Consider the following 16,353-nt stretch of genomic DNA (forward strand, 5'->3'; position numbering starts at 1 on the left):
ATATTAATGATTTCGATTTGACTTTAATCGGCCACTTTTGGCATCTCCAAGTGCTGCCCACATATCAAAGATAATATGATCTGGGAAATCGAACATCTTTAAATAGATATCTTCATCTAAGGCTGTAGCAAATTCAGATGGATTGGTTTTATCTTTCCCAAGCATTACAATAGTATCAGCTAATAAAATGAAGAAGATACTTGAATTCAATGCCTGACATCAAATTTAATAATTTCAGAAAAAGCGAAAGCTACTTTGTTAGCAACACCTGCTACAACGTCCCTGACAATTTAAATCTTAACAGGTAATTAACTAGCTAGTACGCTTTCCTTTACTACTAACCTAGTTGTTGATCCCGAATACCCATAAATTCTTCCAAGATATCGTCAATTTTTATAATTGCTACAGTTTCCCATGAGTTTTCCTAATCATACAAGACGTTAATGATATAATGAAAAAGCGCGATTAATTACTACAAAACTGTTAGGGTAGAATTAAAATCCTAAACTGGCAAACAATACCATTAGTTAATATTTACATTTACTAAAGAAACATTAAGTAAGTAAGTTGCTATGATCAAGTTCATGATACATTTTGTGTTTCAATATTAATTAGTTTGTAGCTTTTATGATTGAAACTTATTATTTGCTAACTTGATATAAAGTAACTCTGTTAACGGTTTGGAAAGTGGATTACTTAACTTACTTCTATTACATGTTCTACTACAGGAGGACCTTGCGCTTTTAATCTTAGCGTAGCCTTACCACTAGTGACATTCTTAGCACTTTGACCAGCCCCTGAACTACCGCGAGGAGCAACAGCACCTACAAAATTGGTAACAACAGGGTAATTTTACTCTTATTCAAGCTACATCAGTAATAACTGCAAATGATACGAAAAAGGTAAACGTATATGTAGCAACGGCGCTTACCTAAACCACGCTTTGGTTCTATTAGTTCTAATGTAAATTCCAGACCAATATGTAAATCCTTTAAACACCTTGCGACATCATAATGCCTTTTTCCGATCATACTTTCGCCATTAATGCGTTGAATATGATCACCAGGTGAAATACTGCCAGCAGCATGAGCTAGGCTTCCCTCTTTAATTTTCTTAATGAATGCCATGCCATCACCATTGTCGGTTATAGTTAATCCAATAGCAGGGGACGCTTTCAGAAAAGAGATACGCTTGTAATTACCTTTTACATGAACATAAATCGTATCTTCCAAGCCAATTTGTCCTCCTAATAGGGATTCCATGTCAACTTTAGCAGTATTGAGCGTACAATATAGAATCTAGTGATAAGATTAAGTCATATTTATCTAAATATTCATATAGAAGACAATATTTTAGAGTATTAGCGTAAAATCGTGGAGAACACTGAGTTCGACGGCCAATGTGCGATTACATGATATATTTCATAATTAAAATACCTATGATGTTACAAAGATTATGTATGTCTTTATCTAGAGGATAAGCTCTCACAAGACGAAGAAAATAACTAAAGCATCATTGTACGTAAAGTAAGTTTCAAGCCAAATAATGCTTACTTCACTTCCTAAAGTAAGATCATACAGTTATTTTACAGGAATATAGGACTAAGCAAGTAATGGCAGTTTTCTTTTCATAGCGGTAAAGCCTTTACAACAAGTACGATGAGAGATTGTCTCAGATTTAAACCACTTTATTTCCTGCATCGTCTCTACCTTAATGGTTATTCTTAACTCTATTTCTAAGAATATCTGCCGTACTGCACAAAAGGCTCAGAACATTTTATATCGCATTTCTTTCATAGTGGAAGTCTAGCAAATATCAAAATTTTTCATGCCCTGAGAGTAAAACACAGCTTAAAAATAAATAAAATATCTTACATCTTTGCGGTCAATTCCATGAGAAGCAGCAATTTTGTTGTACAACTCCCGAACGCTTGTAAATCCTTCTACCTTGCCAATACCACTACCATGAGCTAATTGCGTACTAAAAACTAACTTTGGCCTCTTACCAACAGCTAATCTAGCAGCCAGGTCTCGCTCTCGTCGATCATGGCAATCTTGACTGTCTCTAGTCAGTGGTCCATGACTATGGCCACTAGAAGTAGCACTCCTGTTAGAACCATAATCATCAGAAGATGGCCGTTGAGACTCTTGGGTCGCAGATTTGGGAATATTGAGATCTGCAGATTGACTTTTACGAAAGAATGGCATTTTCGGGATACGGCGGATTATTTTATGCCTATAAATTATATGTGTACCTATTAGTAAAACAAGAATATAACATTTTAATACTACACGTTATTGATTTCCGAAAATGAGCCCGTTGCTCATCTTTTCGAGTAGGTAAAGGAGTAAGATAGCATATATTTTCATCTCGATTCACAATTCGTTATAAATTCGGCAACATAGTGATAGATAGCTAATCAATTGACCAATGAAATAAAAACAGGCATTAAACCCTGACTAAACCGAAGTAGAACTGTAATATAAGTACTTCTGTAAAAAATTAAACTAAATCTTTTCTCATCACTTCCATTGAGTATCTAACGTTATTAAAAAGGATACACCTTTTAATTTCCTTGTAAGAATGATGAGTAAGGCTAAATCTACTTTTTTCCTTCCCTTTCCCTACTAGAGCATCATTTATATCCTAATGATTCCAAGTGGTATTTTAAGGATAAAAAATAAAGATCGACAGCTCTTTTATTAACTATATAGTAGTCACAACTCTCACTTGTGGCAAGATTTGCAAAGAATTCCAGTGTAGGTACACTAACTTGGGCCACTTTCCCAATATTTCCAGTCTCTATGCTAACGATATATGAGAACTCAATTTTTTGGCTTTAGCCCACAGATAACTGATTAATTGCTTTTCTTCACGTCACGATTCCAGCATGCTTCTCAAGCAATTATTACTTTTAATTTAAAACTGCACACGCTTAAAAAAGATTTCTACAGTGAATTCTAGTATTGGCTAGCGTGAATACATACAGTATTTCACAAGTTACATAATTCAAGAATAATTTATTTAATTTCTAAATGGGTACAAGTAAGTAGATATTCTGGAACTTAGGGTGTTGAAACATTCATCCTCCGCCTATAGACAGTTCGGTCGTTAGATTCTAACAAGCATTTCAATCTATGGTAAATTAAGCTAACAAGGAGTTAGCATGTTCTTATTCTGGATGTAAATCAGCATCTACACCTTTAATGGTAGAATATTATGATGTAACGATGATGAGTAAAAGATAATGATGTGAAAATGATGAAGTATGGACTCTTTTTTTCTAATTTTATGTAGCATGGCTAGCAAGACATTAAAGAACTTTGAATCTGAAAATTATTTTGTTTGAATCAAGAATGAAGATTTCCATAACACTTTGGCATTTCAAGGCAATTTAAGAACACGTATACAGGTATTCATAGATTTGGATGAGAACAAGCCTGCACAAACGCTTATGAAAAAGTGTAATTGCCAGCCATCTTATAAGAATGATGAATAAAGATCTATTACTTCTTTCTAATCTAAATAGTATAGCTAACTGAGCATTAGAATATTATGCTTGTAAACGCAATCCTATAAGAGCGATAAAGAAAGCCATGCAACGCGTGCTACACCTAGAAGCTAATGCAGTATAACATAGATATGGATTAGAATCTGTCTGAATAATACTATTATACGATTATAATTCTAAGGAAAGGACGAATTTACAACTGTATCTTGTCTTCCCATTTAACAAAATGATAGGCTAACAAGACATTCAATCTTTCAAAATATCATATAAAAACGACTGCTAAAGATCTACAACTCTTCCTTGACGCGTTGTAGCAGATAACCTAATGCTTTTGAATTTAAGGAATATCAGAATTAGCCTATATTCCGTTTATAAATGCAAGGTAGTACTACAGCTTTAGCAAACTTAATTCAATCTAATCGTATATAAAAGAGTTAGCTAAATGCTTTCGTGCTGAAAGTATTATCCAGTTTAGACGCCCCAGTTTAGAGGCCCCAATTACCCTTGTGGAGAAAAAAGTCCGAAAAATTGTTAGGCTACTATATCTATGCTATAGTACAATCTAAATAACTTGTAAATCACCTTTGCAAAAGCGATTCACATCATACTTGGATCTAGAATTCTACTTAAATACGACATATACGCGTATATTTGTGCCTAATTAATTAATACACCGTACTACCATTATATTTAGATATAGAGTTGTAGCCTAACATGGTATTATATAGATTAATGACATGTATTTAGAAACAGCATATAGGAGATTTGTATTCTGTATACAGCTAGGAGCTGGGTGCAATAAGTTAGATAGTACTTTGATGCTTTAATAGTTTAATAAAGTTGTGTCAATACATGACAGATAGTTTAGATTTTAGTTTCTACGAGCAAGAGTTTAAGATATTCAATCATATAGCAGCAAAAAAACTGATGCCCGATACGTAAATTATGAATAATAGTTTTAACAGATTTTAGACAGGATGTGTTTGTTGTTCTAGGTGTGAAATGAAAACCTTGAACAGAAGATGTGATTGAAATGAATGTTCTTTATTTATAGCGTAGGATTAATAAAAGCGCACTGAATCAGCAAAGAGTAGGCGAAGGATTACTGTCCGGATTCTTTTTAGTTTGAATGACTTTATTCAATTTTAGTGAACTTGGATAAAGTCTTGACCCTTTTAAAAAGAGTAAATCATTCATAGAAGAGCATTCTATTTCAATTTTTATATCCAGGAAGTTCTTGTTGGATTTTTAATCCTCAATGAAAATGCTCTGCAATTTCCATTGAATAATAAATATAGGAAATTTATCACTGAAATAATTCAATATTGAGGATACTCTTTAAAAGATCGCAGTGCTGTATATGCTTTGGAAGAAAGTAACTTTGATATTGACCTTAAGGTGTATGATTGAAATGAAACCTGATTTAAATTTCCTTAGCTGAATGAAGAGAATTAGTAGAATAAATTCTGATCTCATAGATAAGGATGAAATTTTTTCCACTTCTAAACGGAAATCTAATATTATCTTTATTTGACAAACTTCCCATCGAGAAAATTGAGGACTAAAGAGTGTTTATAGATGATATACCGATCTTTTCGGTAAGGACCACATTTTCAGAATGAAATACTTACTGAATACAGCTAAATTAATACTATGTCTTTTCAAATTTTTATTGATCTCTAAAGTGAAATAATACGTAGTCTTTATTTGGTGATAGAAAAAATTCTCATTAGACTTCTCTTTCGGTTACACCCGCTTTTATCCTATCTATAGATGGCATCTTCTAAATTTCCCATTTATAGCTAATAGGAAATCGAAGGAAGATTTTATTTATTGCAATGAGATCTATCTAGAGAAATCTATTTATCAAGTCTTAATCGATAACGGAGGAGTTTCGCATAAAATACAACAGCCTTAATCCCATTGCAACAGATATCGTTTAAAATTTTCTATCTATAAGCAAAGTATGGAGAATACTTGCTGGATGAATAAAGGGAATTTATGGGTAATTTAGTAATATCAGTGCTAGGAGTGTGCTTAAAATATGCTGGAACTTTTAATTCTGTCTCAATCATCTTTATTTAATTTAATCAGCTGTATCTAAAGAGGAATCCTATGCAATTTATACTTTCAATAAATGGCGAAATTTTTTGCTAAATACTATTTCTTACTCAGTAGTAGATATTATCCTAGTCGGTAAGCCCTTTTAATTAATTACTTATAAATCTGTTATTGATTCGTTTAGATCCAATCATGTTATGCTCAATGCATTGTAATACCTGATTTTAGATAAGACATGCTAGAAAATAAAGTCTAGAATCCTAGCCTTTGATAGTAATCGGATAAATTGATTAGCAAAATCGTGTAGGACAGTCAACAAAACTGTTCGAAAATCGAAATTCGATTTTTTACTCAAAGTACAACTATGGAATAGGAAGATCGATAATAAATAATCTATTCTTCACGTATAAAAATGTTGATATTACCTATCATTCAGGCGAATCGAGTAAGGTATCAATATTGATAATATCTCCCGATTTAACTAGAGTTATTTCCATACTGCAATACACATTCACATCGATATTATGCCTTTGTAAGAAGATGAAAAAGGATTCCAAAGGTAAAGTAATGAAAATTGCTTTTCAAAAGATGGATAAGCCATTACCAGTAAAACATAGATAGATGTAAGCATAAGTCAGTTTGCTAGAATCTATAATATTACATTGTCAAATATAGACAGATTAATTATTGAATTATAATCTAGTGTAAATACAACCAAATCTAGATAGAAACTGGAAAAATCTTTTTTGATTTATGATCAAAGATACCGAATAAATGTAGAGCGTATTTGAAATATTAATACGATAAAATGGTCGCCCAGTGAAAAAGAAAGCTTTGTAGAGTAAACTACAGCTTAGATATCATCAGATCACGTTTCCCATTTTTCAACATGCCTTCACTTATTAAAGACTAAATCGGTGAAACCCTCTCTTTTTTCATTCATTGCAAAAGATTGAGATAGAAGTTAAAGGAAAATTGATGTGTTGACTAAAGCATAGCTATTCCATGTCAGGAAAAATAAGATAAGATAGTTTAGAGCATCATCAAGCTCATTTCCAGATCTCCAAAGCATTATTTTTATATCGATTAGGTCAAATCGATATTCCTTTGGCTCTTTGCCAACGATTTACGACTAAATTGGAACGAAAATACAAAGTATACTAATGAAACGGATACAGCAGGAAAAGAGACTAATATAAATTGAGATGTAGCCATCACCCTAACCCTATCCTTTTTCCCCAACTTTGTCAAGATCAGCATTTTACGCTAAGTTATAAGGAAAATAATCTTAATTTTCATTCATAGGCAAAATTACGAATAAAAATTGAACGATAAATGAAGCAATAGCTGGAGAAAAAAAGGGTATACCAAGTAAGAGGAATCAGTGTAGATTAAAATACTATGACCGACGTCTGGCCCTGTTTTCTAATATTTACTAAATCTCCCGTAGGCTCAAAATTGCACGAAAGTAAATCAATTTTTTCATTCTTAGCCAAAATACTGAAGATAGTAAAAATGGAACAAGCTTTCGAAAAACTAGAGAAAATGGTTATACTAAGCCAGGTAGGCTGATATAGACTGAAAAATGGCAATTTTCCTTTCCCTTTTATTACCTAATATAAATCACAATCATCTGTTTTAGTCAAAATTTGGTTATCTTAAAAACGATCCCAGTAATCAGTCATCGCTAAATATTGACGATGGAAATGGGATAAAAACGAATGTTAATTTAGTAAAAATAATCCTGCTGGGCAATGGAGAATGCTGTAGATTAAGAAATCATCAAGTCCATCTTTATTATACAACTACATCCTCTGTTGTCCCAGCTAAGCTGCGTTAAAAAATTGTCATCGTCCCTGATTAATGCCTTCCATTTAAGAAAGTAAGGCAAATTTAAGATAACTCTGGGAACATAACGGCTTTAAAGTAAGAGAGAATATCATAAATTAGCCTAAGACAACTATTTAGCCACGTTTTCTACTATTTAATTAAGCTGTCTAATCGCAACTCGATACTGGATCCTTTCTTCATGATTTAGAATATCAACGACTCTTTCAACTACTACATGGTATCTCATACTCCAGTTATAGGTAATTAAAGAAAGAGAAAAACAATTAATCTATTTTATTAAATACATTATTATCCATGGCTTTTAAATGTGTACAGCTTAGCTAAAAGTAATCTTTGAACGTTGAAAGTAGAAAAGTTAAAGTGAAATTTCAATCTCACCAGACGATGTTGCGTATGTAGACATGCTTTGTATATCGATTTGTCTAACTTATCGCTTAGAATTTTACTCGTTCTATTTCAATATAGTGATGAAATACTCGTTTTAAATTAAAAATATTGGAGATAAAAGTCAACATTATTTGAAAATAATCTTCTCCTTACCGTTTCGGGCTGACAATTTTTTAACAAGATGGAAAAGATAGCAACAGTCTAAATAGAACAGTAAATTATTGTTGTTATTATTATCATCATTTTACCTTAAGAAACAATGTTTTCTTGAAAGATGAATAAAATGGATTGCCCAACCACTCTACCATATAAAAACTATTTTGACATGAAAGCTATACCAAGTCAAGTCACCGATAGGAATTTTTCGTCAAAGGCTTAATCTAGCAAATAAGTGCTAAAGTATATTTTAGCTCAAATTAAATTGGATAGAAGGCAGAATAGTCATTCAATTTTCACGTTGACGACTAATGTATGTATACATACAAGGCGACTGTCGATTGGATGGAATAATAGTCAAGGGTATTCAATGCTTAATCGGTAAACATATTGCCAGCATGGTCTACAATAGAATAAATTGCATTATCTTCTCTTAGATCTTGAATTGGCTAGAACCTCATCAAGGCAATACTTTTGTCTTTGATTGATGTCATCTTAGTCTTGAGCGGAAAAGCTATTATTGACTTGGTATTTGAATATCAATAGATCGATTTTATGCGTGACTATTATTACACCATCTAGGCTGTACTTGCATTTTAGAGCCGTTACTAGTAAAAACGCGATTGTTTAATTAGCATTTATATGATCTATCCATATAAAATATCATCAATAATTCTACGAGGCGATCATTTAAATTCTTATCTAATTCAATCGTATCATATCTTTGACCTATTTTTAACGAAAGAAAAGATGAATAGTCATAATTTCTGCGATAAATAAAAAATTTTGATGGCATGATCTATTGGTATCGTGAAAAATAAAAAGTATGAGAATATATCAAAATTTTCCTACGACTACTATTGTCAACATAATCTATAGAAATTTTATCCACTTTGGTCTGTAGACCCAGTTGACACAATAATATCATAGAAATATAGTAGGTGTGTTATAATGTACCAGCATCAAAAATAAATGATAATCAATAGAATTATAGTTAATTAAGTAGTAAATAGAACAGAAGATAGGACTTCTATTTTCAACGGTTAATACTATATCATTGTATGATATACTATAATGTAAAATATAATGGTATCTATGCATACGCGTTAATAAAAGATTAGGAATATGTACGTGGTATTTGGGATCGTTAATATTGAATAAAGAATCGGTGTCTATAGTGGCTTATAAATGCGGTACTGTAATACGGAAATAACATATGGAAAAACGATTATCATAGACCGTTATCAAGAGGTGTATAGAATCTATAACAATGTCTTGCAGCAGTTTGTACGTATATTAAATTCCTGTCTACGGCAATTCTGCCACGGCATATTACTGAATGCTGAGAAAAGTACGAGTACATTGGCAGCATGTAAATATTGCAAATATATTTATAATTATTAAGCCAGTCTATGGAGCTGTTATTTATTATAGTCTAGATGCTACTGCAATACAGTACATAGATTAGTAATTATAAAAAAATTACCATTAGCAAGAATAGGTTACATCTATAGCATTATAGGTGTGTTTACGACAGATAATTTTATCTGCAATGGCCAACACAGTGTTATGGCATGTTATACCACAGAAAGTAAGAGTGTATGTACATATCATATCTTAAGACTAATATATATTAATGATTAATGAAGCCTATATAGCTATTATCTAATATGTGGTTTGCATACGGTAGTACAGCAATATTATATAAGGATTAATAACTATAAAATATCATCAGTAGCAGTAGATCGTCATCCACAGTATTTTGGCTGCTTATATCGTATTTGTATTTTTAATCACGGTCAGTACGGGGTTATGGTATAATTTAGCATAGAAAGGAAAATAAACTGGATACATACCTATGAACTTGAAATCTTTTATGATTCTTATTATAGTCCCTGAACCTATTGTCTAAGTCTATATAATTTGATATTTGGTACAAAATGACACAGAAGTAGGCGAGTTTTAATACTGTAATATTGAAATATCAAGAATAGTATATTATTTGCAGTATTATAAACTTTGTAGAATAGACATTAGTACTATCTTAACGACCGACTGTAATGATATATTATTGTTTAGATTGTAATATTATTGTCAAAATTATAGCGATAGTAATAACAAGTACAGTATGGTCATATTGTTAGTGCAGAGGATGTTCCAGTTCTAGCTCCGTTAGCAACAGCAGTAATCATAGAATTAGGTTCTTATACTGAATCTATAAGTTAATAGATGTTGTTCAGTAATTTCTGTTTATGGTTTTCGGGTTGTAAACAAGCTAAGAATATAAGCAGCTAAAGTAACGCAATAGAGTTTGTCCTTTTTCGTACTTGAGATTATAGTCTGCAGTTGAAAATATTTGTTAACGAGAACCTCTTAATAGACTGTTTTGCTCCGAATCTTTTGGGATAAGAATTATTAGAGAATTAGGAAGAACAGATTTATTACACCAATACCTTGCATTATCGTATGATATAGAGCGGAAAGTAAAGGTGTGCTATACATATCGGTAGCTTAGAAATTTTTTTATGATTATTAGTACAATCTATATAATGATATTCTATAATGGAATATATGATCTATTACAATATTAAATAGAATTGTGGTTTCATAACGTACCTTAGCAAAGAAATAAACTGTATGTTTCGTCAATATAGAAGGTACAACTCTTAAATACAGTAGTCAACACTGGATCAAGGTCTAATATGCCACAGCAGGTAAGGATATTCGTATATATGTTATACATACATATATGTATGCAGATTAAAAACGAATTTTAAAATTTAATACAGCCTGTAGGTGTATCATCCATTTGACAAATACTATCATTTATAGTAGTACAGCAGATTAGCGTACATCCTTAAATAGTAGTTTATAATTCTATCTTATCTTTATTTACGCCATGGGTAGAGCTCTGAACTTCAGTAGTCAACGCAGTAATTAATAGCTTTAATTAATTACAGTAAGTGTATACGCATTTATACTGTGATCGAAAATACATGTTTCGGCTACTCCTCAGAACAGAATCAAACTTAAGAACTCAACAAATACAGATTCTTCTAGTTAGAGTGATGGCTGAAAAGGCATTTTATCCTTACAAAGTACTAATGCATTGATGTGACTAGTTCTATTTTACACTATAGGCAAACATATAACATGTGGGTGTAAATGAATTGTTTTTCTGCTGTGATGATTCTTAACATAACCGTTTGAGCTTTTTATAAGACAAGTATGAAGTATTAAATCAAAATTAATTGACATTATTCATATTTCAAATGCGGATACAGTAGTTAACTAAATTACTTCTAAAGCTTATAAAGTACGATAGAGCAGCGTATGTCGGTGCTATAGAACCTTTCTATACTGCTATCACTTCGCTTCAATATGATCGTACGGTAACATCGGCTATAAAGAATCTAATCTAGACTCATGATTATACCTTTGTATAGTAAGTAAAAGATATGACAGAAATCTTGCACGAGAGGACACCATCACTTAGTCGTATGATGGATTAGGCATGTCTTACTTAAAACTAACTAAGAGGAGTAAGGCATCAAATATCACATTAAATTGTTCTTACTCTCTTGTTTATAACACTATATTATTATAATTAAACATTAAAAGTGCACAATATACTGTACATATACCATCTCGTAGTAATAGAACTACTGTCACCTATTTCAGTATATAAAGACAGAATATTTTAATTAAGAATCAAATAGGGTGGTAACCGTTTTAAAGATGCCAAGAGGATAATAATAGCAATATTAATAGTTCTATTATTGTTCAACACTATAGCCTCAAAATATTATTGGCTATCTTATTTTAGAATTGTTCCATGATAATCCAGAAAGAATCTTAAAATAACTCAAGCTACAGTGGTGCTCATATCATTTAATTTTACTGTAATGATGTCAACTGCTATATTTATGACGATTATACGGAAGGTGTAAAAAAATCTGAAAGAAAGGCTTTTGTTTACGTATATACAGTATTTGACACTGTGGCACCTTGAAATTATACTTTTGAAGCAGCTTTTAGACAACTAGTACTAAAAATGAAATCGAATTACTACGAGATAAATCGATCTCCGTCCAAAATTATTACGTTGGAATGCTATCTTTATATTCAAATGCGTTGAATTTAGGTACACAAGTAGCTGCCGGGTATGGCATCTTTTATAAAAATTCCGTTCTAGCTAAACTAGCTCTTAAAAGTGCAGTAATTTCGATATCACATCGATAATTCCACTATTAATTAGCCTAAATTAACCTCACCAGTGGCGTCCTAAATAGTAGATACTCTTTATTTGTCATAACTCAATTAACTGACGTCTTGATCAATTTAAGTTGTTATTTCCTGAATTCAGTTAACTACAGAGCTATCCAAAACTATCTTATTATCTAAAATCACTTCTTCAGCCTAGTGAACTCTATCAAAGTATTAAAATGCATAATATAGAAGACTTCAATTGTATTGAATCCATCATCATAAAGGCGATCTAAATCCTTCCTATTTTTATCTCTGAGCGCTATGTTACTCAGTTTTAAAGGCATGATCATCTTGTTTCACTTCCTAGAATAGTGGTGAATTATGCAAATAAAAATTGAGATCACTGAATTCAGGGTAATGCCAAATTAATGATGTAATACTAGAAATATTTACATGATGATGTAAAGACTCTTAAGTTGAGTAATATCTATTGGAAATATGCAACAGTACACAATTGAAACCCGTTTAATAGTTCTGTTTTACGTGACTGTAACATTTACTTACTGTAGGCGGTGCGGTGTAAGCTATAATTCTTCTAATGATCCTTAAAGTAGTATGGGCGTAGACGAAATATAATGGCACTATGCCTACGATCGATGGGAGTCCCTATTCACTAGATGCAGTAACTGGATTGTACTTTCTATGCTTACATTCTTGCTTAATCAGGTGATAAGGTCAAAAACGAATGATGTAGCATGTCTCAATATACCTTTGAAAGGCTCCTAGAGAATCTCGTTTTACTTATAAGTATGACTAACCTCGGAAACTACTGTAATTTCAGGCCATACACGAATACGCATAAACCTACTATATATAAACTCGTCTTGTCTGTCTATATGAAGTTTAATGGCTAGAAAAATACTGCAATAAACTTAAAATGCGAAATGTATAACAAAAGAACGATTTGAAGAATTAAAATTCTCTCGCACCATGATATAGTTATTGATAGATATTTAATTAATCACTCGTATTCATATTATTTGGAAATATGCCAGTAGATTCATTTATTCATTCATGATATTAACGATAGTACACGTTTACAACGACTCTGAGTTGTTATTGTTGAAAGTATCAACTGTATCGCCTAATTAATAAACCATATACAATTTTTAATTAATCTCATAGCCACTTAAAAACTATTTCTTCTACGAGCAACGATGATGGAGGTACATTACCATATTATATGTTGATCAACCGATGAGCAATACTATGCTATTTCAGTATTTATGCCTCTGATCTAGCTTGCAGTATACGATAAAGTATCTTCAAAATTATTAAAACATGAATTACAATTTTTTGCAAAAGTTTGCTTTACTATATTAAAGTTGGTTTGTCTAGCAAATACTAGATGCTTACGCAACCTTACAATCAATGCTACAACTTGAACTATTTTTGTGCAAGTCTATGACTTTAATCTTAAGTAAATTTGGGGGCTACACATTAATATGTAGTTAAAACAAGCCAACGTTAATGATTTTAAAGAATTACTCATAGCAGCCATTTCATCTGCTCTCAAGGATCGTGATCAATTATCCTACCGCACTTTCATAAATAGAAGAAGCAATCATCATATTCAAACATTGCAATTGATGGGGAATACAGCCATGTCAGAGCATGCAATAACAATGATATTATGACTATCCTATATCATGTAAAAATCTTTTCACCTACTACCGATGATAATGATCAATTACCCTATAATATGTCCATAAATGAAAGGAATATGCAATCATATTGGAACATTCCATATCAATGTTTTATTTTATGCTCAACTTCTATCAGGCAAAAGCACATTCTACTGCCCTATCAGTTCCATCATCAATGTCTATTCGAATATCTTGCAGCAGTCTAGAAATGATGTACCTTACGAATGATTATAGCAATCCACAATTATTCTATTACAAATCTTTAAACGGAAGGAATTTGCAATCAATTTGGCCTTGATAAGTCTATCATTTTATTTCAAATACCGCTACACTGTAAATATACGTCAACGAAATTGTTCATTCCGCCAAATTACATCATTGATCATTTTTAATTATTCTTGTAATCTTGTACATGGAAAATCGTTTCATCTACCGAGTTCAGTACTAGTAGCAATAAGTATAATCAATCACGACATCACGCGATAACTAATTATAATCGATGGGAATAACAATCCGATTTCAATGCTGCCTATCCCCAATTCTCTTGAATATCATTTACTTCAATAACATATTATCCGATTGAATGCTCATCAGCAAGTCATGATATTTGGATATAAAAATTGCGCCTTGTAAATGAAGTCATATTTCCAAACCTTTTGTTGGCCTTAAAATAGCTCAGGGTGTGGACTTATGATGATGATGATGACAAAGTAGAAGAAAACTCCTTTGTAAGGCTGCATGCATAATGAGAATGATGGCGATTGGTTCATGAATACAAAATCGGTCATAATAGCCAATAATCATGGGCAATAAAAAATTAGACTAACAAGAGATCAATATAAGTTGTATTAATTCTTGAAAATAAAGCCATGGGTAGTAATTGCTGTCGTGTAGACAATGTTTTCAGACGATCATGTTGAACTACTCAGAACCTTTGCATGATTGATTGATTGATCGTATGCCAAGCGATCTCTATAAGGTTGTAACCTGTCATTCCATCTATACCTAATTATAGTAGAAAGAAGTCAAGGATAAACTACACTAGGGGAATAGTTTGATTACTATAAGCAATCTCAACTATTATTCCATTTCAATCTGTTTGAGTACGATCTCAATTTTTAACACGCTTTCCTACCATATCATGATTATTTAGTTTAATCGATTGGCAGAAAATTAGTAACCACAAGTAGCCATATTAAAATGAGTAATTCAGATACGGAAATTAATCCAACGGACGACAACGAACAAAGTCAAACCGTTACTACCATTACCAGAAGGCACAGTGATGGCCAGAAACACTTTAAAAATTCGCGTAACCACCAACAGCGAAAAAGGTGAGAAAATTCTATATTATGCCAATGGTTGTTGATGATTAACGATAGGCCAAATCCTATTAACATATAGACTAAAAATTCCCCTTTGGCTATACTATCTGTATTGTTTTTATAGCCCCAGTTAAAGTAACTAATTATTAAATGGGATGTTTACACTTTTGAAAAAATGACTGCCTTCTCCATCGAGTTATCCTACTAGACTTTATTTTCGGGCATATTGTTTCATTTTACTTTACAACACAGAAGTGGTTTACGCTCGTACATGCATGCCTATTCTTTTTCCTATTTTGCTCTTAACTAACTCATAGCATCTTAGTTCAATTTATTGATTGTTGAATATGGAAAGAAATTAATTTGAATCGAAAGCCGAACAACATTGTAGCAAATATATTGAGTAGATACGGTGCATAAACGCATTCCGATTGAATAAATAGGATAGGACGAGGTGTTGTAGGCTATATGAATTTTTCCTAACGTCAATTATTTCCTGATTATTTTTATATTAGCTTGGATTCCCTTATTCTTTAAAAATAGTCAATATGGCCGCTACAATAATACAGCCGATAGTGGTATAGTCATGTTTCAGTTGAAGGTTTGCTGAGGGAGAGGAATCCTACGATATTTCAGTCTTTATCATCGGATCCTTAACTTATTTCTTTAGCATAGCTTTGATCGTGACGGCAATATTAACCCTTAATTTAAAGCCAGGCCTATCGCCATAATTCATTCAGCAAGTATATCATGAAATTTTCCATTTTAACTACTGTAATACATTAGGATGAGATATTGTGAAAGGGTCGTAGGATTTCCTTCATCAGTAATTCTGTTCTATCCATTTCCTTAGCATCACTCATCGATAGCACTTTACTGACTACTAATGTATTCGATCGCCATATTCGCTTAATTTCTATTGCGCCTATTCCTTTAGTGCGATTATGATAGCATTTTTAATATTTTAACTTCACTAGCTTGATTCCTTTCCTCTGTGTAGTGATTGGGTTTTACAAACCCCTTAGGTTCGTAATCATCTAACTCAAAATCTGAGTTATTAATTTGAGCAAATCTCTAACCTGACACAAGATTACTTCTTAATGCTATCATACTTCAACTACTACCGTAATTAGCCGAAACTTTTACA

General features: G+C 32.1%; 1 protein-coding gene across 1 annotated transcript; it reads right to left on the reverse strand.

The window, feature by feature from the left end:
• Positions 1 to 3: 3 nt before the first annotated feature.
• TRIADDRAFT_28602 (uncharacterized protein) lies at positions 4 to 2,207 on the reverse strand (the record flags this gene model as incomplete). Its single annotated transcript, XM_002115035.1, has 5 exons — positions 4 to 179; positions 343 to 424; positions 706 to 824; positions 932 to 1,298; positions 1,875 to 2,207. 5 exons carry the CDS (start codon positions 2,205 to 2,207, stop codon positions 4 to 6), a joined length of 1,077 nt encoding a protein of 358 aa, XP_002115071.1.
• Between the last annotated feature and the right edge of the window lie 14,146 nt (positions 2,208 to 16,353).

This window comes from Trichoplax adhaerens, genomic scaffold (assembly GCF_000150275.1).
Source record: "Trichoplax adhaerens TRIADscaffold_9 genomic scaffold, whole genome shotgun sequence".
NCBI lineage: Eukaryota > Metazoa > Placozoa > Uniplacotomia > Trichoplacea > Trichoplacidae > Trichoplax > Trichoplax adhaerens.